This window comes from Nothobranchius furzeri, chromosome 7 (genome assembly GCF_043380555.1).
Source record: "Nothobranchius furzeri strain GRZ-AD chromosome 7, NfurGRZ-RIMD1, whole genome shotgun sequence".
In the NCBI taxonomy this organism is placed as follows: domain Eukaryota; kingdom Metazoa; phylum Chordata; class Actinopteri; order Cyprinodontiformes; family Nothobranchiidae; genus Nothobranchius; species Nothobranchius furzeri.
In genome coordinates this window covers 44,815,569-44,837,724 of record NC_091747.1, presented here as the reverse complement: position 1 = coordinate 44,837,724, position 22,156 = coordinate 44,815,569, and the positions used below count along the sequence as shown (strand labels likewise).

At 43.9% G+C, this 22,156-nt stretch overlaps 1 protein-coding gene across 1 annotated transcript; it reads left to right on the top strand.

The window, feature by feature from the left end:
- The first annotated feature begins 2,549 nt into the window (after nt 1-2,549).
- Nucleotides 2,550-20,422, top strand: pxdc1b (PX domain containing 1b). Its single transcript, XM_015954779.3, has 5 exons — nt 2,550-2,936; nt 16,141-16,232; nt 17,068-17,185; nt 17,272-17,383; nt 20,068-20,422. Exons 1-5 carry the CDS (start codon nt 2,681-2,683, stop codon nt 20,189-20,191), a joined length of 702 nt encoding a protein of 233 aa, XP_015810265.1. The 5' UTR covers nt 2,550-2,680; the 3' UTR covers nt 20,192-20,422.
- The last annotated feature ends 1,734 nt before the right edge of the window (nt 20,423-22,156 follow it).

Sequence of the window (22,156 nt, the reverse complement as noted above, 5' to 3'; positions counted from 1 at the left end):
GTACCGCCGTGGCCATACGTTTGCCTCCAATTTCGTCATTTCTAAAGATATCACCGTGGCCATACGTTTGCCTCCAATTTCGTCATTTCTAAAGATATCACCACGAAACTTCTGGTGAGTGATACTAGTCTGGCCCCCCAAAAAATCTGATGTGAAAATCTGGTGGGTGGGGTCTATTTTCTTAAATAGTGCCCCCTAGGACCATTAAAACTGTCAGCCCCAAGCCATGCTTTGACTGAGGATTACGAAATGTAGTACACTAATGTAGTGTCTCAGGACCTACAAAAAAGTCTCTTGGAGCCAAGCGTAAAGTTGCACAGGAGGTCGGCTATTTTGGTCGAAGTGCTCGATTTAGTGGTTTTCGCAGACGTTGTTTGGAAAATGATGCACAGTCGCCCTTTTCACCAATCACCTTCAAACTTCTGTTATATACTCTTAAGCTATAGGGAAAAAAATTCCACTGTCAGATTTTTCAAAAGTTGAAAGGTGTGGGCGTGGCTAAGCCTCAAACTTTGACCTGTCGCCATGCCACTCTTTTTTTCACAGCTTCCTATTGGAGTCCTTTCACCCAATCACCAGCAATCTCTGGCAAATAGCAGTAGACAAGTTGAGGTCACTTGGTGTCCAGTATTGACAGGTTTCGAAAAAAGGTGGGGCTTTGGGAGCACGGCAAAATTTGCCATCATGCCATGGAAATACATTTGCCTCTCATTTCCTCAGTTATCGTGATATCACTACAAATTCTCTGGTGAGTGATCCTAGTCTGACCACCAATAGAAATGGGCGTGATAGGTTTGTGGGAAAACTTTGCTGGAGGTTGCAAATAAACCTGAATCTCACATACCCAGTATCTATGTACGCACATTATATTTAGCAGCATGACCAGACTGTGGTCCTTAGAGGACATCAGGATTTTCTCCCTACTCTGTAATTTTTGTGAATTTAATGATACAGTTTAGTTGTTGTTGTGCAGATCTGTCACCATAAACAACCACTGAGGTGAACAATAACATTATTTAGAACATCTCATAAAAAACCCAGTATTACATCATGCTGTTATTTATAGGTCCATCTGACATGTTCATATGTAGAACCAATGACTCAAAAAACATGGTTCAGATCTTTAAAAGTGGGTCCTATCAAAATCGAGAAAAGGATCAGTTTTATCTGGATTGATAAGCTAAAAGCTAGTTCAAGTGGGGCCAAGATCAAAATAACAATCTAAAATAACCAGTTATTAAAAAGTCATATTGATTCATGCAAATGTAACTTCACGAAACCGTCACATCAACATCCTTTTTATCTGAAAAAGTACTTCCAGCTGAAATGTAATATTCCTCCTGGAAATAACTCGGTCTGCACTGGAAATGCTGCAGCTAGCTGTTGTTTTGTGGTTTATGTGCTTGGAAAATGTAACATGGTTCTATCTAAATTAACATGTAATGCTAAACTGACAGGATAAGGCTTACGAACTCTTGTGAATCTTCAGAGACTTTGTCCAAGTCATTCTAATTAGAACTATTTCTCCATCCTGAGGTCATTCAAAGAGCTATCAGCAACTTTAGCATCGAAGTTGAAGCTAAACAAGACTTTGTGTTCATGGTGAATTTCTTTATTTGAGTCTTTTGCAATAAAAGAAACAGAGTTTTTCCTCTGTTTGGTAACAAATTATTATTATTTTTCATTGAATCTCTGTCTTTACTTTGTGTGCAGGTGTACTTATGTTTGCATTCATTAAGGGGGTGTTTTATGCGTGCTTTTATTTGCAATTAACACGCTATTTCCTGTTGCATGGCTGTGAATGGCTTTCACCAGAAATGTTTCAGACTGTCTCTTTTTCATTCACCGCCTTCGTTAATTACAGCTGAATCGTCCTTTCTTGCCTCGACCATAACTTCCAGTAAAATATATTTTATTAGTCTCGGCCTCCCAGTTAAACAGATGAGCTGTTCAGTCACTAGAACAGTATTCTGCTTCCCATTTGGTGACTGAAAACACTGGCCTGACTTTAGTTAAAATCACAAATCCTTGCAATGAACATGACCTGGAATTATTCTCATTTGTTGGTTAAATTAAATAACAACACGTGATAATCAAAGAAAGACAATCTAATATGAGAGGATTAAAAATGACATGAATTAATATCTAGTTAATCAAATTTAGATATATTTTAAATGATATCTTGTTTGTTTTTCTGGAGTAGAATGTTTTTGCAAACTGTGCATTCTTTCCATAATTGCAGCCTGTTGTCAAGGAGGGAGGAAGGAAGAAAGGAGGGAGGAAGAGGGGAGGAAAAGGAAAGCAACAAATTTCAAACTGAACTTGAGATGAAAAAAGAGAGAAAACAAAATTTTGAGATTCTCTCTCTCTCTCTCTCTCTCTCTCTCTCTTTTTTTTTTTTTTTTTGCAGAGTGAGGAAGATAAACATCTATGTTTCCAGATCCTTTTTTTTTTTTTTTTGCAGGGGCTTTATTTTATTCTCCAGTGTTTTTTTTCTACAAGTCATGCCACGTTGCGCCTCCTCCTCCTCCTCCTCCTCCTGTTTTTATTCTCAGCTGCAGCTGTCTGACGGTCACACGGAGGGCTGACCGAAAAGTTTCCTCCTTCTCTTTTTCTCCTCCGGACTCCTGGGCCTCCTCTCCCTCCCTAACATGCCGGGGGACTGACGGAGGGATGAAGGATGGCGTCGGCCGTGTTTGAAGGCACGTCTCTGGTCAACATGTTCGTCCGGGACTGCTGGGTTAACGGGATCCGGAGACTCATCATCAGCCAGCGAGGGGAGGAAGAGGAGTTCTTCGAGATCAGAACCGAGTGGTCCGACAGGAACATTTTATACCTCCACAGGAGTTACTCAGATCTGGGACGGCTGTTTAAAAAGCTGCTGGACTCTTTCCCAGAGGACAGAAGGGACCTGTCCAAATGTCCTCTGATAGAAGGTTGGTGATGGGACAGGAACTCTTAATCAACTCTTTTAAGCCAGCACGATACAGAAAATATATTTTTTTAAATTTAAATGTTCGTTTATTCAGTGGAAAATGCAAATAAAACAGTTGTATAGCTATTAAAAACATCCCATTAGATACATAAACAACAGTAACAAAGTATTAGTGACACATATCTTCTGCAACACTCAGATCTTCCACAAGGAGGCAGATGTCTGAGGAAGGTACTAATCCTGTTAAAGAGATAGATGAGGTCTAAGAAACTTGGCAACACTTGGAGCAGATATGATAAAATTGGCTTTAAAGATTTAATAACAGAACAAGTAATCGGAATAAAAGCAGTTTCTCGCTCCATAACCAATACAAAATGTTTTCTGAATCACTTTTTGATATAATATACAATATATCGGCATCAGTATCGGTATCGGCCGGTAATAATCTTTTTTTAACATATCGGTATCAGTCTGATTAATAAAAGCGGGCCGATATTAACAACCGATATTTTTTACATCTTGTCTCAATTTGTTTGCCTGTTTCAGAGGTCGAGGGGGGTGATGTGTATTTGCTTAGTCATGTGACAGTGATCGTAATCATCTCAGAAGCATAAATGTGTGTGGTGTGTGTACATAATGTAAATTCAGCTTTAATAATTTTAATTCTATACAAAATATGCTGATTTTAGAAGCATTAATGTCAGTATATAAGTATCTGAAAATATCGGTTGTCAGCCACAACAGTGATATTGGATATCGGTATTGCCACAAAAAGTTCATATCGGTGCATCACTACTTTTTGAGAACTTTAGAAATGTTTATTCTTGCATTTCATATCAGTTAAAGGCAAAAAAATTATAATAATGCAACAGTAAGATAAAAAATAATATTTGTTTAATATAACGTATTACTTTATAACAATTTACAGTATTTAAGTTTAATTTTCATTACAAAGTGACTGTCATTTAAACATTTTGTGTTTACTTTAGCTGTATTTTTCCTGTTAGGGTCAGTTCATGTCTCAATAAGATAAAATTATTCTTTACCAAGTGGTCGATGATCAGTTTGCTGCTGCTTGGACTCTAAATCCCTACGTATTCATGCTTCTGCTCCATGCAGCTAAAGCTGTTTCTACATTTCTGTGGATTATAGTTGGATGCTTCATGAAAACAACTGTGAACAAACGTTATTTACGTTTTGGTCAGATATGAAGCATCTTTATCCATAATTATGTTTCTTTATTTGTTAAATTGTGTAACAAAATTAGGTGAACGAGGACAAAAAGGAGGTCATGGCCGTATCGATCTGTACTGTGTGCTTATTTGGACAAGTTAGGTAATAATTAACAAAGTCAACATGAGGATGTTCCTTTAGCTGTAAACCAGGAGCTGCTCATGATGTGTTTCCAATTCTTAATATTTAGGACCTGAAATGTCATCTGTTCCGTCTTTATTCCCAGGGAAATAATCTTTCTCTTGTTTCTGGGCTTTGCTCACGTCTTTTTGCAGTTGTCTTTTATAAATTGTTAACCTGCTATTTCCAGTTTTAACTAGTTATATTTATACTTCAATTATAAATAACAAAAAACCCTAAAATGTAACATTCAGCAAAATGCACAGAAACAAACGCTCCTGCTTCTTATGTTACATGAACACCAGTCATATTAGCTAAAACATAATGATCACAAAGAAATTATTTGATTTGTTTCTGCTTTGACAAATAAAAATGAATAATATAATTATGTGTTTAAAAAGTCCAACATTTAGTGGTTGTTTTAGACAAATATCAAGCAACAAGCACATAATTGGTTAAAAATATTACATTTTGGTTGATTATAAAGAATTATTTGCAAACAAACTTTAAATCCACCTTCTTGATGACAAGTTAGCATCATTTACTCATTAAACAAACTCTGTCATCATTTCTGACAGAAATTCAAAGGAAAACAAATAATAAGTAAAGAAAACCCTCGGATTATTCCCGCCAGCCCTTTGGTGAGCTAAAACAAACTTTCAGGGCTTCTGCCCACCATGTGGCACCCTGACTTCCTCCAGATTTGGCAGAGCTCTTGATTTATTCTGTGCATTTGATCCCCCAGAGTTTCCTTAGCACTTCCCTTTTGTCTCTGCCCACTGAGGCTGTACAAATGTTTCGGAAACATCCCGTTAGTAGAAGGCTGCGCTTCCTTCCCAGGCCCTGAAATAGCTGACAGAGTTGTTGACAGCTCTCTGCCTTGCCTCTGTCAGGCCCAGGGTGTAGTGTATTTTGGGAAAGAGACGTTTCAGATCTCATGACTGACTTTTGACTTCTTTCCTCTATCGGTCAGGCTTCCTCCCCAGATCACAGCTAAGTAAACAACGCCATGATACAGGGGGATAACTTCACTTACTCACTTTAACATTTTTCATTTTTTCCCTGGGAATCACAAGATTTAGACTTATTATGCAGGATTGTTTTAGCTCCACGGCTCTGGCCTTTCTTGCTCCACTCAGCTCCAGTTTCAGGCTCAATAGCCGTGTTTTCCTGTTTCCGTGCAGCACCCAGGCAACAAAGAAGGCGTGTACAGCTTCTCAGACTGATGTCATGATGAGAAGGAGACTCAGGGAGTGAGTGGACTCACCATATTTAGTCCTCTACCTCACATGCTAGCTCAGGCTTGACGGGATCATGAACTCAATATCATCAAGAAATGACTCAGAATGAACCACAAGTCTCCTCTTTCTACTGGTTCTTACTGAAGAAACCAGAAAGATATACAGTACATGATATGGTATTTGTCTTTGATTTAGGATGGTGTGTTGTTTTCAGCATGGATTAAAAAAAAGTCAAAATTTGACCATGAGGGAGAATTTTAAGCCAGTTTGAATTATGTTTCAGTTAAAGGATATGAAGAATCAAAATCCTACCTGTAGATAGCTTCCCGAAGAGTTTAGATCCTACATGACTGATAAGCTAACGGCTAGTTAGAACTGCTAAGAATAAAGTGTCTTGTTGCTCTTATAGGGCTGGAAATAAGCTTGCTGTTTGCTGATGCGCACATGTGTTTAAAATGGCTGCCTCGCGTAACTTGCAGTGATTTGAAGCATCGTTTGTGCGTGTCCCCCTAAATTAATGCAAAGCATTTGAATGCTGCAGTATATGAGTAACCAGTAGGTGGAGTTCACAAAACGAGCAAGACACAGGGTGTTTCTCAATGCCAAGGAACCTCGCCTTGATGACTTGATCTCACCCCAGTTGCCTAGGAACCACCAAGACCTGTTCCAATACAGAGTCATCTGTTCTCCATTTGTTAGCCGTTTAGCTAGCTTACCAAGGATACATGGGAGGTGTCTTGTAGCCTGGCCTTGGTTGAAAATTTCCCAGAATACACCACAGTATTTTCAAAAGGAGGATCAGGAGCCGGCAGCTACTGAGGGCAAATTTCAAGTTTAAATGTAAGAAGAAGAAAATATCCTTTCTATAACGCCTCTCAAGATAAAAATCATGAGGCGCGGTAAGTCAACTAATTGTAGATATTGGGCTGATATCACAAATATTTTTAGATCCAGTACAGTTCTCTAGGGTTGGCTCCGGCAGCTAGCAGGTATTAACTCACTTACATATTTAATTTAACAATACACAATTTAAAAAATAAAAGGGTCGTTATATGTTTATATTGAAACGTATACATATAAAATATAACTTTACCTCACGTGTGATGTGATGTGACTGCCGCAGTCATGAAGTAAGTCAGTTCTATTTAACCGTTTTCTTGGACCAAGGAAGGACAGTGTCCTTGTAAGCAAGGCGCCTTGACGTTGGGAAACACCCACACTCACCACAGTCACTTTGTTTCTGGTTTAGAGGTCTTTCATCCTGTATTTTACGTAATCTCAAAATTAGTCAGTTACTGATCTCCTCTATTTACGCCATATTTGTTTTGGTTGTGGCCCACAAACCTGGGACTCTATCCAGTCTGAGTGCTCTACTGTGCCCCCTTGTGGACTCCTCTAGTACTACAGGCTGTGCAGCAGTAAGTGTACGAACAAAGACATGAGGCTAAAACACAAGTTTATTTCCAGCCTAAGACTGCTCTAATATTCTGAATTTCATGCAAAGTTTTAAAACTTTTCACATCACGGGTTATTTACTCACATAAGTAGCCATGTTTACACTTCAGGAGTTCAGAGAGTTCTCTGGGAAAAAAAATTCTAAAGAAAATATGCACAAAATTCACTATTCTTGATAGATTCATAAATATTTTGGAGGCTGTAAATAAGACATGTTTAGACTTTAAAACAGTATTTTAGTTTCTGCAGCTCTATGTAGCCCAGCTAATTTCTGCCTTTTTTGTGTCTGATATGTGACAAATGCACCGTGATAAAGCATAGGGATTCTTCCTGAATAATATCATTCTTTTTGTGTTAGCGTGATCTTTGCACAGAAATGATCATAGTGTTGCATTTTAGCACATTTTGGGTCATAGCGCTTGCACGTTGACTAAAGTATGCAGAAGTAACACACTGACCAAACTTCTGAGATACCAGTCAAATGATAAGAGTTCTTCTGCTGACTGGAGCTTATCAGATCCCTGCAGAAGATCTCTGTGGCTTTTACTGTGTGAGTTTTACAACATCTAACAACTCCTATATAATGAAAAACCGTGTAAACCCATTAGAACTCTCATGGCCGCATCAGCAAGACTAATGTAAATCACGTTTGTCTAATTAAAGACTCATATTGTTTTATAAGGTTTTTTTTTGTAACCCCCCCCCCCCCCCAAGAAAAATCCCATGTTTCTCAAAAGAAAAGAGCAAAATCAGCTGAAAGAGCATGTAGTTTATTCATTAGATAAATGCTTTTAGCTGATTGGATTAGCTCAGAGATTGCTGCATCATGAAGCCAGGAAGTCCAAGCAGGAAATAGACACTTCAACAGGAAATTGTTGGAATTTTTGTTGGAAAACATATTTTAGTGGATGTAACATACATAAAACATCTCTTTCTGCTCATTTTCATGACTTAGCCTTATTTTGTTGCTGTTTTCAAAAGTACACCTACATAAAGTTGCTTTTCCGATTATTTACTGTCTTCTTGTAACTGACAGCAGGGGCGGATTTAGCAATTTGGGGGCCCAAGGCGAACACAGACATGGGGCTCCTTACACAAAATTTTCGACAATCTTACCTGGAACTGGATTTGCGAAACTCTCCCATCTTCTGACATGAGTTATTTTCCCTTTTTATAAGTCCTCGTCTTTTTTCCTGTATTTCTCTCCCTTTGAGCGCTTTCAATATTAGCTCTGCTTTCTTTTTCCTGTCAGTGCTTCTGTGCTTTTGCCTTTGTTTTTTTTTCTATTTTCAATTTTGGTCCATGTTTTCCTCCCTTTAGACATTTTCCATTGTATTTCCTTTTCTGCTTCCTTTGATGATTACATCGAAAAACGACGTCACTTTCAGAAGTGAAAATAAAAGCTTTTATGAAGCATGCAGCTTCTTTCTCTTATTAATAAAGACTGAACAAACATTCATACCCTGGTTCACTGGAGATCTGTCCTTCTTCGTGGTCACTGTCTTAAGATATAAGCCCTCTGTGTCACGATGGTCGACTGGGTACGGGAGTTGAACTCGGTAAGGATGTTTGACGTCTGGATTATTCGGTAGAGAACTCTGATCAGGGGTTTCAATGAAACGATGACTGAGTGAAGAGCCGGTGCGGCATCTTCCATATATAGGCTTGGGTGTGACTGGGAGAATGCCGGGAGTTCCCGCGAGGAGCTTGCTGGGAAATGTGGTCCAAGATGGAGGCCGGTTAGCTGGGAGAGGCCGGTTTGGGGGCTTGGGTTCTGACAGGACCCCCCGGTCCAGGGACGGCTCCAGAAGTCCCAGGGCGACCTCGGCGGTCCCAGAAGTCAGAGACAATCGCAGGGTCCAAGATGGAGTGGGCCGGCTCCCAGGAGGGTTCCTCAGGGCCGTAGTCCGCCCAATCGACCAGATACTGCCAGCCCCGTCCCCTGCGGCGAGCGTCCAGGATGCGCCGGACGGTGTAGATGGGCTCACCGTCGAGGAAGCGGGCAGGCGGAGGCGCCGGAGCCGGAGGCGGAAGGAGGGAGGATTCCACGTAGGGCTTGAGCCGGGAGATATGGAAGGTGGGATGGATGCGGAGACTCGCAGGCAGCCGCAGCCGGTACGTGACCGGGTTGATGACCCTTTGCACGGGGTAAGGCCCAAGGAACCGGGGAGCGAGCTTCCTGGACCCGGCACGGACACGGAGGTCTGCCGTGGACACCCAGACCTTATCCCCTGGAGCATATGAGGGACCAGGACGGTGTCGGCGGAGGTGTTGGTGAGAGTAACGGGCGTTAGCTCGGGTTATGGAGGCCCGCGCCTTTATCCAGGCGTTCCTGCAGCGCCTCACCAGGGATTGAGCGGCCGGCACCGCAACTTCGGGTTCCTGGTGGGCAAAGACCGGGGGCTGGTAGCCATAGCAGACTTCGAACGGGGACATCAGAGTGGCTGAGGAGGTGTGGAGATTGTGGGATAACTCAGCCCAGAGGAGGTACTTAGGCCACTGCGAGGGTTGGGCCGAGACAAAGCAGCGGAGGTACCGACCCAGTTGTTGGTTTGCCCGCTCCGTTTGGCCGTTGGTCTGCGGGTGATAGCCCGAAGATAGGCTGACTGATGCTCCCAACAGATGACAAAAAGCCCTCCAGAACCGGGCCGTGAACTGGGGACCACGATCCGAGACCACGTCGACAGGAAATCCATGGAGACGCACCACATTCTCCAGGAACAACTCAGCTGTGCGTCGGGCCGAGGGGAGGCCCCGAAGGGCGATGACGTGAACAGCCTTAGAAAACCGGTCAGTGACCGTCATGATGGTATTAAGGTCGTTGACTGGTGGGAGCCCTGTGACGAAGTCCAACCCCACATGGGACCAGGGGCGGCTGGGTACCGGAAGAGGTCTGAGGGTACCAACCGAGGCCTGGTTGGATGTCTTGGAGCGGGCGCAGACGTCACAGGCACTCGTATAGTCCTTTACATCTCTCTCCATACGTGGCCACCAGAGAGCTCGTTTGAGGAACCTAAGAGTCCGTGAGAAGCCCGCGTGGCCAGACAGGCGTGTTGAGTGGGCCCAGGACAATGCCTCGCTGCGACAGGCCGTGGGGACGTAGAGCCGACCCGCGGGGGTCTCTGGAGGTGCTGGATCGTCTCGGAGGGCGTTTTGGATAGCCTCCTCCAGTGGCCACCTCAGGTGGGCCAAGAAACGGTGCTCGGGGAGGATAGGTGCCGGCTCGGACGTGGGCGTTGGATGTGTGAACTGGCGGGAAAGGGCGTCCGCCTTCTGGTTCTTTGTCCCTGGGCGGTAGGCGAGATGGAATTCATAGGGCTCAGAGAAGAGGGCCCAGCGGGCCTGGCGAGGATTGAGCTGCTTGGCTGATCTGATGTGGGTCAGGTTCTGGTGGTCCGTCCAGATGGTGAACGGCTGAGTGGTGCCCAGTAGCCACTGCCTCCATTCCTCCAATGCCCACTTTATGGCCAGCAGCTCGCGATCCCCTACGCCGTACTTCTGCTGGGTGGTGGAAAACTTCCTGGAGAAGTAGGCGCAGGGATGAAGCCTGTCGTCGGGCCCGGCTTGGGACAAGATGGCACCGGCGCCAACATCCGAGGCGTCGACCTCGACCACAAAGGGGACTGCATGATCCGTCCGGATGGCGGAGGATAGGAGCCGACGTGAAACGAGCGACTAGGTGTTGGAAGGCCCGAACGGCGTCAGGAGTCAGCCGGAACGGTTGGCTCGGAGGGCTTGGTCGGGTGAGAGAAGTGAGAGGTGCCACAATGGTGCTAAAGTCCTTAATAAAACGGCGGTAAAAGTTGCAGAAACCCAGAAAACTCTGCAGTTGTTTCAGGCTCGTCGGGAGGGGCCAGTCTCTCACCGCCTGGACTTTCTGAGGGTCCATGGTTAGTCCTTTATCTGAAATCATGTAGCCCAGGAATGATACGGACCGCTGGTGAAAGGAGCACTTCTCGGGCTTACAGAACAGGTTATTGTCCAGGAGCCGGGTTAGAACAGCGCGAACATGGTGGAAGTGTTCGGCCTCGGACTTGGAGTAGATCAGGATGTCATCCAGGTAGGCAAACACCCACCGTCCCAACATGTCGCGGAGGACATCGTTTATGAGGCGTTGAAAAACGGCGGGGCTATTGCACAGCCCGAAGGGCATTACCTGGTACTCCCAGTGACCGGTGGGTGTGATGAAAGCGGTCTTCCACTCATCTCCAGCTTTAATACGGACCAGATTGTAGGCGCTCCGGAGGTCCAGCTTGGTGAAGATCCGCGCCTGGGAGATAGCGTCCAGGGCAGATGTGAGGAGCGGCAGAGGATGACGGTCTTTGACTGTGATTTTGTTCAGACCTCGGTAATCGATACAGGGGCGGAGATCACCCTCCTTTTTCCTGACAAAGAAGAAGCCTGCGGCACCCGGGGAGGAGGAAGGTCGAATGAAACCCTGCTGGAGGACCTGGTCAATATATTCCTCCATGGCTCTGGACTCGGCAGGAGAGAGAGAAAAAAGGCGCCCCCGGGGTGGACTGGTTCCTGGTTGCAGCTTGATTTCCATGTCGTACGGGCGGTGAGGCGGCAGTGTGGTGGCGCGCCGCTTTTCGCACACCGCAGCCAGGTCCCGGTAGGGCAGTGGCAGATTGGGCGGTGTTTGGCCAGTGTCACCGTCCGGGCGGTCTGGCATGGATGTAGGAGGAGAGAGGTGGGCCTGGCACTGGGTCCCCCATTCCAAAATGCGGCCCTGGGACCAGGAAATCCGGGGGTCGTGGAGACGGAGCCAGGGAAATCCCAGGATTAGAGGAGAGTAGGGAGCACATATGATCAGGAACTGGAGGGTCTCTCGGTGGCCTTGGACAATCATCTGGAGTGGCTGGGTTCGGTTTTGGATCGGATAGGGTTGGAGGGGCCTACCGTCCACCGAGGTCACAGGCACAACTCTCTCCAAGGGGGTCATGGGGATCCGTAGGCGCTTAGCCAGATCCATGTCCATAAAATTGTCAGCGGCCCCCGAGTCCAACAGCGCGTGCATCTGAAGTGAGGTCTCACCATGAAGGAGGGTAACATGAAGAAGGAGTCGATTTGAAGAGGCGGGGGCTGAAGGTGACCCAGGCTGAGCGACCCCGATACTCAGTGGGTTCCTTCATTTCCCAAACGTAATGGACAGTTCAGGCGTCTGTGGTGGGAGGAGCCACAATAGGCACAGAGACCCTCGCGCCACTGTCGCTGTCTCTCCTCTGGAGGAAGGTGGCCTGATTGCATGGGCTCATCAGTAGAAGCGGGTCCGGGAGCAGGCGTGGGGGAACGAGGAAGAGGGCCAGGTGCCCTGGATGGGCGAGTGAAGGGCTTGGGCCGAACCAGAACCCGCTGATCCATGCGCAGCGCCAAATCGACCACTTCATCCAGGGTCTGGGGCAGTTCCTTTCCCGCCATCTCATCACGGATGTAGGTCGCCAGTCCCTCCAAGAAGACGGCTCGGAGGGCAGAGTCATCCCACCGCAGCTTGGCGGAGATGGTGCGGAACCCCGACGCATAAGCACACACCGTGCGCTCCCGCTGGCGGAGCTTTAGGAGTTGTGTTTCTGCTCCCACTTCGCTGCTGGGTGGAACAAAAGTCTTTCTGAGGGCGGACACAAAAGCAGCATAGTCATTGCAAGCCGGTGATTTGGAATTATAAAGCGCAGCGGCCCACTCAGCCGCGCGTCCGGAGAGCAGGGAGGTGAGATGCGCCACCCGAGAGCGCGCAGTGGGGAAGCGCCCTGGCTGGCACTCAAACTGCATGTCGAGGGTGGCGAGTAGACCGTCTGGGCTCCCCGTCTCTCCGTTCCACCTCTCTGGGAGACTAAAGTGCAGCCCCTCTGTTGGTGGAGCGAGGGCTTGCTGCTGGAGAGCATGGAGGGCTGTGGATAATTGTAGGATGAGATCGGTCTGGGAGTTTTGTTTGGTGTGGAGCCGATCGATCAGGGCGTGGAGCTGAATGATTTCATTTTCCATTTGCTCCGTCTTTCTTTTCATGCGCTCGAACTCCGCTGGATCTACGGACTCAGTCATCCTGTCACGATGGTCGACTGGGTACGGGAGTTGAACTCGGTAAGGATGTTTGACGTCTGGATTATTCGGTAGAGAACTCTGATCAGGGGTTTCAATGAAACGATGACTGAGTGAAGAGCCGGTGCGGCGTCTTCCATATATAGGCTTGGGTGTGACTGGGAGAATGCCGGGAGTTCCCGCGAGGAGCTTGCTGGGAAATGTGGTCCAAGATGGAGGCCGGTTAGCTGGGAGAGGCCGGTTTGGGGGCTTGGGTTCTGACACTCTGGGACACCTAATAGATCGTGTTGATTTTAATTGAGGCATTTCCATAATTTCATGCTGGCTTTTTATGCTAATTAGCTTCCCCATTCCGTTATCCGCTTTCACCGCGGCGCTGCGCTCCACTGTGCTCTGTTTCAATCAGGCTGTACATCAGGATTTCCATAACTCTGATTGCTTCATGCTATGGATCATTGGAAAGCTGCTTTTATGTACTTTTAGGAACCTTTGGAATTTTTTTGAATGTGACCAGCCATTCAAAGGTTATAAAACAGAGCATTTTGGATGACAAACTCAGCATGTCTCTGAATCTGTGTTGTGATTCGTTGAGCTCAAGACAGGGAATCCCGGTGGCTACCGTAATGTATTGTATATGCATGAAAAGTCCTATTTTTAATATTTTCAGCACTTTTAGAATTTTACAGATATCTTGAATGGTTCAGGAATTATAGTAATGAGAATTGCGCATGTCCAATCCCGTCGGCGGCGACAGGTTGGTAATAATAATATTGTTGCATTAACAGAGGGGTGCCGGCGGTCAGGGCTAGGGGGCCCCCCAACACAAGGGGGCCCCAGGTGGCTGCCAACCTATGCCTAATGGTAAAACTGCCTCTGTCTGACAGCATAGTTAGACAGTAGGGCCGAGCTCCGATTGTAGCCACAGCACGAGGGCGTGCCCGTAGCCCCAAATGGCTGTGTCTGCCATCCCGTAGCTACGAGAACAGCCAATGGCTATAAGCTATGAATTGCTGTGACAGCACCCACTGCCCGGACAGACTCCTTTACGTTAAAGGTTTTGCAATAACTTAACACTTAACTGATAAGCATTGTTTTGGCAGTTTCTAAGTACAGTAATTCAGGACTTTTGAGCTATGAATGTCTTATATCAGTGATTAAACGTAAATTAAGTAGTTTGGGTGCACATTTTTCAAGTTTTCTTTGTCAAGTTTTACAGAAATGTAAATTTTACCTGCCAAAAACTAAAATCTTAGTTTGAAATTTTGAAAAATAAGCAAGGCGAAACATTTCACGTCTGTCTGATAAGTTAGAAAATTTCTCATTTAAAGAAAATGATCCAATAAAACTGTTAAACCTGTATTCAAGGGGGTGATTTAAGTGCTCATTCTGTCCTCTTGTAGTCCTGAGTATGATGTAATCACCACAAATGGGTAAGAGCGTGAGTTACTCAGTCCTTCCATAAATCACTGACTGCTGTTTACATGAGGCTCGTCACTGCGGCTGCAGCCTTCATCTTTATTCTCCTCACTCTTTTGTCAGCTCAGCAGTAGAGGACGCTTCCCTGACCGCGCACTCCCAGGAGCAGCAAACAAGACCATTCAACTCCCCCGCAACTTCTTAAATTGGATCCTGCTACTTGTACTTTGTTAGGCAGCCTCTGTTATTATGTTTCCCTGTTATTCCGTCCTGTAAACATGTGCCACAGCAACAGTTTTTGTTCTAAAGATGGTCTCAGGTTAGTGAAAAAGTCACTACAAGTGCTGATTTTGTAGAAAGATTACTCTGTTGGATGTGGAGGTTATAGCAATAGCAACATGGCTGACTTTCTCTGTATATCAGAGGCTTTCATTGACTTGACTGGAAGTTCTCTATGGATTAAATAATTTAGAGCCTTAATTGCCATTGATTGAATCCTGAAACATGTTTACTGTTACTTTAAGGTGTGGTTTACTCTTTTGTTCAGTACATTTGCAGTGTTCCCTAGTGTTAATCAATGCCTTATAAGTCATTGAATCGTTGTTCTGAGATGCAGAAGTTTGCTGTTGCAGAAGTAGGCTAAAAACGGCAGAAATGATCATTATTATTAATGATATGCACACACCTCGCTTCTGATTGGCTAACAGAATGCATTCAGCCATGTTGCAAAGTCACTATCACTAGGACAATCTCTGCTCTCTATCCTCCCTTCTGACCACCACCAACATTGCAGGGTATCCGCGGGTCCTTAAAAAGTCTTAAATTTTCTTTTCTAAATTTAAGGCCTTGAAAATCCTTAAAAATGACAAATAATCCTTAAATACAGTTTCCAAAGGTCTTAAATTACCAAAGACCCAATGAACAAGAATTTCTAGCTAGTCTTCAGCATTTTTTGTGTATGGTGTTGGCGTAAGCGGAACCGTACACATTCAGTTGGTTGTGAAAGAGGGCTATTTTTAGATGAGCACATTAGCTGGTTAAGCTAGTGGGAGCTTGTGCCATGGGGAAGTGCAAGTTTAATGGTAATTGGGTGGGTAATCCCACGTTTGCGATGTGGTTAGCACCGGTTCCAGGCAATAGCTGGAAATTATAGCTTAAATTTAATAAAAAAAAATAGCTTAAATTTGGTCAAAGTGGCCTTAAAAAAGGTCTTAAAAAGTCTTAAATTCGGCTCCCTTAAACCTGCAGATACCCTGACATAGGCAAGTTAGGTGAAGTGTCTTGCCTAAGTACACAACAACAGAATACCCTGGCAGGAACACTCCGATCGCTATAGGCAACCAGCTCCCGTTCCTGAGCTACCATTGCCCTGATAATGACAATTCAATTCAATTCAATTCAATAATTTATTTCACTCAAAGTTTAAATATACAAACTTCAAATTAGAATAATAATAATAAAATCATTATCACCAGAAAATGTGCTTCTTTATCAGAGGACGCCAAGAGAACCTGTTAGCATTCGAAAGTGTCCCAAAAAACCTTAGGTGTGGGCTTAGTCAGCTTCCCGGTGCAGCTGGGGCTGATGGGAATCTGAGTGCAAAGTTTCACGTTCTTGTCCCTCCTTTCGTGGATTCCTTATAGAACAAGCAGTTAAAATCTGTCCACAATTTTTCCAAAGGTCATTCATATATTTGCTTTGTAGGTTTGGTAAAAATCAAAGAGGCACACGACACGGAGGAGAAGCTGAACGAGGTGGAGGGACTACTAAAGAATGCCATCAACATGCCGTGCAAGGTGAGTCACTACGGCTGCGTCGGAAACGTGACAAAATAAAACCCAACCTGCTAAATAGTTTAACTAACTTATAGGTTTGGTCTGGGAAATGGCACATTTGTCCTGTCTCAGTGATGCTAATTTTGATTTATAAACCATAAAGTTAGGTAATCAACAGCTTTGTGTTGTCATAGGACATCACAGAAAATGTTGTATTTAAAGTTTTTTCATACTTTCCATGGATCTCACGTTCATCCTGATGATAAAAGCACATTTTAAGGATTAAATATTCCCTGTTGGTAGAAATCAAGGAATAACTTGCTGAGTGTTAGGATTGTGTTTCACAGATGCAGCGGACTAAATGATGCAGGTGGGGTGTAACCATAGAAACTACAGAAATTGGTTTGTGCTCTGCAGTTTTCTCACATGTGTACGAACCTCAATAAAGCAACATCAAATATCTGAATCCTTTCCTCAAGTTTCACATCAGTTTCTTTTTCTGAGTGTTAGCCTACTGAGGCTTCGTATTTGGATTCGTTTCCACTCAAACCGGTCCAAAATGAAACTAAATGAAATTGTGCAAAAGACAGAGACTGCCCCGCAACCTAAATCTGCTGTCTTTTTGTCAGGTTTTTTTTTATTTTGGGTCTTCTTTTTGATATTTAAGCTCTGGGAAAACTACTTCTTTGTTGCTAGGGTCACTCATCTTATCTGAATGCAAAAAGGAAAGAAAAATGTATCAATTAGCGAAATGTGATGTTTATTTTTAAAAGTTTCTGCGACATGTTTGTTCTATAAATTTATTTAGAAACTCTAAAAGCCATACACTGACCACGAAAACCTTCTCTCTCCCCAGTATTCCCGGTCAGAGGTGATGTTGACTTTCTTTGAGCGCTCGCCGCTCGATCAGGTGCTCAGGAATGACAAGGTCCACAGAATCCAGCCCTGCTTTCAGAATCCGATCAAAATATCAGGTAAAAAATAAAATAAAATCAAGATCTGCTGTTATCATCCTCGAGGCCCCGATAATTGACGTAACACTGTACTCTGTACCTCATAGAAATCATGCGGTCAAATGGATTCTGTTTGGCGAACACAGAGACGATAGTCTTTGATCACAGTATCCCTGAAGAAAAAGAGAGACCTTCATCTACGGACTCTGTAGAACATACGTGAGCCTTCTTAAAACATCAATACTCTAATCTGATACCTGTGTACATCTAAAGATAAGTCTTAGATCAGCTGATATATGCCAGATTTCCCGTAACTTTTATGTTTGTTGTTGCATTATAAGTCCTTTATTGTGACCCTCCACCCCTGTTGAATAAGACAGGAAGTCTGTCTGTACACCTCTTCCTTCCCTTTTAGTGTAGGAAGCAAAAGAGGAACACATTCCTCTGCGTACTTCACAAAGACACATTTCGCACCTCTTTTCAACGTTTAAGTAACTTTCTAACCCTTAACATCAACTTTAAAGAGACAATGTGTAGTTTTTACTGTTAATCTCTGGAAATGTCCGTGGAAACATTATTGGAAATGAATAAAAATTATGTCCATTTGTTAAAAAATATTGGCGCTTTGTACCATACAACCATAAAAATCAGGTCTAAAGTACATAGGGTGCGGGTCTAGCGTCTTTGGGGTACGCCATATTGGAAGCCATGTTTACTTCTTTCCAGCTCGGGGTCCTGCACCTGTTGATGACTTCACACTAGATCAGGGATGGGGGTGCGCGAGCTGCCGCTAGGGGGTGCGCGAGGTGAAAAGTGTAATGGCTGCGGAGCTCAGAGAAGTCTGTCAAAAGTCACCATTAGCGTAGTCAGAAACTCATTTGTGGGTGGGCCTAAGAAAATGTAAGTGGGCCCAATAAACGTAATTGAAAACAAGTATATTTTGCTTGTGTGTGTGTGTGTGTCCTCCGCACATGCCCTAACTCAGGAGTCAGCAATCCGCGGCTCTGGAGCCGCATGCGGCTCTTCCATCCATCTTATGCAGCTCTCTGTGCTTGTAAAATAATGAATGGATATTTAAATAAAATGCTTTATATTTTACTGCATAAATTTTACATCTGTAAGCTAATTCTAAATGTAAAGATTGTCTGCGTAAACCTGAACAGTTCCAACCCGGTCTACTGTGTGACCGGGTTGACGCGTCACGCTTGTGCATAATCATATAGGCGCTTTCTGAGCTGAAGGCGATGTGAGATTCTGGGACTCTCCTCAGACGCCACATTGGAGACAGGAACAAGCACAATTCAGCCAAAGTTTCATCATCAGGGAACATTTTCTAAGTGACGAGTCTCTCTCAGAGACCGGGTTTGGAAAACTCTTGCTTCAGTGGAAGGAGTCTTCCTGCATGCGCTCTGGTTCTGCAACGCGCTCCAAGCCCCTCTCCACATCTTCAGCTCACTGTGCACCTTATGTACGCACTGACAGTGAGCTGCGCTGAGCGGTGTCCAGCTCAGATGTTCAGAAGGAAATCTTTTCTTGAGTGATTTAGCTACACCTGCGATGTGCGAAACGAATAAAGTGTCAGTTCGTCTGCATGCGTCGGGGTAATTCTTTCTATTCTTTCTCCGTCAAAATAAACGGTCAAATACGGGAACTGTCCGGTCAACACAAGCCCTGCTTTTAACTGTTCTGTTTTCTTGTGAAAATTGTTGCAAAGAGATATAATTTAACTTGATTAACACCAGAGCCAGGCGCAATGCACCGTTGTCTCCGTCACTGTAAATGAGGGAAAAACAAAATGATCGGATCCTTTTCTGACCTTCCCCACCTACAAAGTTTAATTACAACAATCAAACGTGACAGAGCCTGGATTTGTATTCTGAACAGTCTAAACATGTTTTAAAAAGAAACGTATGACAAAAGGGGCACCTACTCAGTAAAACCACCAACAGGGTGAAAAATATCAAAATATTGTAGGCAGAGACGGGCTACAACTTCTGGATCCACTTTATATAAATCGTTTCATTGATTATCTTCTTATGAAAGATAACTTTGACGTACACGAGCGACTGGTACCAGCTGCTATCACCTGTTGTGAGCAGCTCTCTGCTGTCTGAGGGTAGGCCCCGCCCACAACGCCGCGGCTGCTGTGGCTCCCAGTGTTTTCTTTACTGTGGGAAACGGGTAATAATGGCTCTTTGATGGGAACAGGTTGCCAACCCCTGGTTTAGCGTGACGTCTGATATATATATATATATATATATATATATATATATATATATATATATATATATATATATATAGCCATGCCCTGATGTGGGGCTGGGGTGTGTGTCAACATGGTCGGGACATAGAAGGGGGTGCGCGGCTAAATAAGTTTGGGAACCACTGCACTAGATGATTGGCTGGACATACGACTTATGTAAGTTACATTAAAAAAACATTTAGACTGTAAGAAACATGAACTTAATAAACAAAACTGCTAAATTCTTTCCAAAACACTTGTGAAAGAACAGAATCGAAAAAAGATGCAATAAAGTTTGGCCAAGTGGTATTGCCGTAGTATGATGACATCATTGGCAGGTAAGGACCCCGAGCATATCTGGAAAGTATTGCACCAGAAAACTACAATCGGCATTGCATTCTCTAGATGGAACCATCAAAACCCGAAGAGTCACGGAAAGGTCACATGCTTTCCGCTCCACAGGTGACAACAATTACCGCAATATTTTTGAAACTAGCGACAGTCACTGTGATATGGTGTAAAACTACCCTGAAATATATGTACTGCCTCCTAGTGGCAGGAAACTACACACTGTCTCTTTAAAACCCCTAGAATTGAACTGTCTTCCTTCTCAGAGTGCCTTTGCTGCTGCTCTTTGGGTAATGTGTGTTTTTTTATCCAGGTATGAGGATGAAACAGAGTTCTTACCAATGGAAACAGAAGTATGTGATGAAGAAACAGAGGCGTATGTCACCAACCTGTCCTACTACCACTTGGTCCCATTTGAAACGGACATCTTGGAATGACGCTGACTGATAGCAGTTTGATAAACCAAACTATGCAATTCTAGCTGCTCCAGTTCAGTGCTGCTGCTGCAGCAAAAGTATCGCTTTAGTTTCTTATGGACCAAAACTTTGGCAAAAAACAGCATCACCACTTTAACCATCACCAGTGTGCCTCATCTGAAGCCTTACGTCTATTGTTTGACTGACTTGGCAGCAATCTTGATTCATTTTAACCATGTCATTTGTTCCTGTATCAGCTTCTGATACCATTGGCCTGGTTTGTTGGGTAGCCTATGGTCCTCTGATATAAATATCTTCTCAAAGTGTTAACTACCGTACAAACCTCTGTGAAAGCCTACGATGGAGCTTCACCTGTGACCATTGTTAATGGTTCTCTCTTCACCAGCTTTCAGTTTCAGACTGTGTTCCATCCCTGCTGGAAAGACCAGCGTAGACCAGCATAGCTGGTTAGCTGCTTTGGTGCTCGTTGAGATGGTGGATCAGCATCCAATCACCAGCTTCACATGCTGGACCAGCATAACAGCACCAAAACACATCATATGCTGGTCTATGCTACACCAAGAAGTCAGAGTCAGAAAAATTGTAGGTCTGTCCAAATCCAGGTAAAGTATTCTTGTGAGGACTCGTTCTACCAGGTCTTTTCTCAACTGCTACGACCGGGAATGAGTGGCTGTGAATTGGGAAGGTCTAGCTTTCATATTTATTCCTGTGCCTTCCTCAGCGTATGTCGTGTTCCTGGCAACCGTTCCCGCTTTTCCCGTGATTATAACCAGAAAGAAAATCTTGTTCAGTTGCAATAAATCCTGGGATAGCCTTTACTATCTCCATACTCCAGACCTGTCATTGAAATTCAGTGAAAATGAAGAAGGATTGGAGGACACGTTTGGAGTGTCCTTGGAATTTGTTGGGCCTTGTTGCTTCGGTGCGACGTAATTTGCCTTAAAATGTGTACTCGGTTGGATGCAGCCCCTGGATTTGGACATGCCCTCTGTTGCTGTAATGCTGCCTGAGATGATTGTTCTCTACAAGAGCCAACTGAGGGTGAATCAAAAAGCTTCAGATAACTTTAGTCATCTTATCGGTATTGGTTCTTTACCACTGACATTTATTTTCCTTCACCTTTTTTTAGTTGTGATATTACGTCCGTGATAGGATATTTTAAAAGTTGAGGCACAAGACTGCAACAAGTATGGAATTAGGCATGCACCGATATGAAGTATTTTGGCTGATATCGATATCCAATAATAATGTCACTGTTAAGGCTGATTACCAATTTTTGCCGATATCGATTTATGCTTCTGAAATAAGCAAATTTTGTACAGACTAAAATGATGCAAGTTGAATTTTTGAATGCTTTTCTATTTTTCTATAAAGTGGAATTTCCAATATGTTATTTACACACACACCACACACATTTATGCTTCTGAGATGATTACCATCACCGTCATAGGACTAAACAACTACACATCACCCCCCTCACCATCTGAAACAGACAAACAAATGGAGACAAGATGGGAAAAATATCGGCTGTTAATATCAGCCCAGTTTTTCTTATAGGACAGATACCGATATGTTCAAAAATTGGCCGATATCAATGCCGATATTGTGCATCCCTAATGGAAATTACAGATCATGTATTTGTTCTGATGCCAGTGTGATGTTTTGAATCTAAAGCTCTTGCTATAATGTTTTAATGGTGTTTTAGTGTTTCCTGGGCTATAGAAATGACATATTAAAACTAACAAAGCATATTTACAATTTTCTTTCCCATATTTCAACAGAATAATGCTTAAATGTTCTTATTTACACAACATCTTATTTTATTTTTTGTATTAAATCATAATTGTTAATTATCATTTTCTAAACCACTAAGTTAATAGAAAGAGGCAGAGACTGAGGTTTGGCCACTTTGTGGGACAGAAATCAACTTTCCTGCTGTTGTTGCCATCTGATGAGTGATGAAAT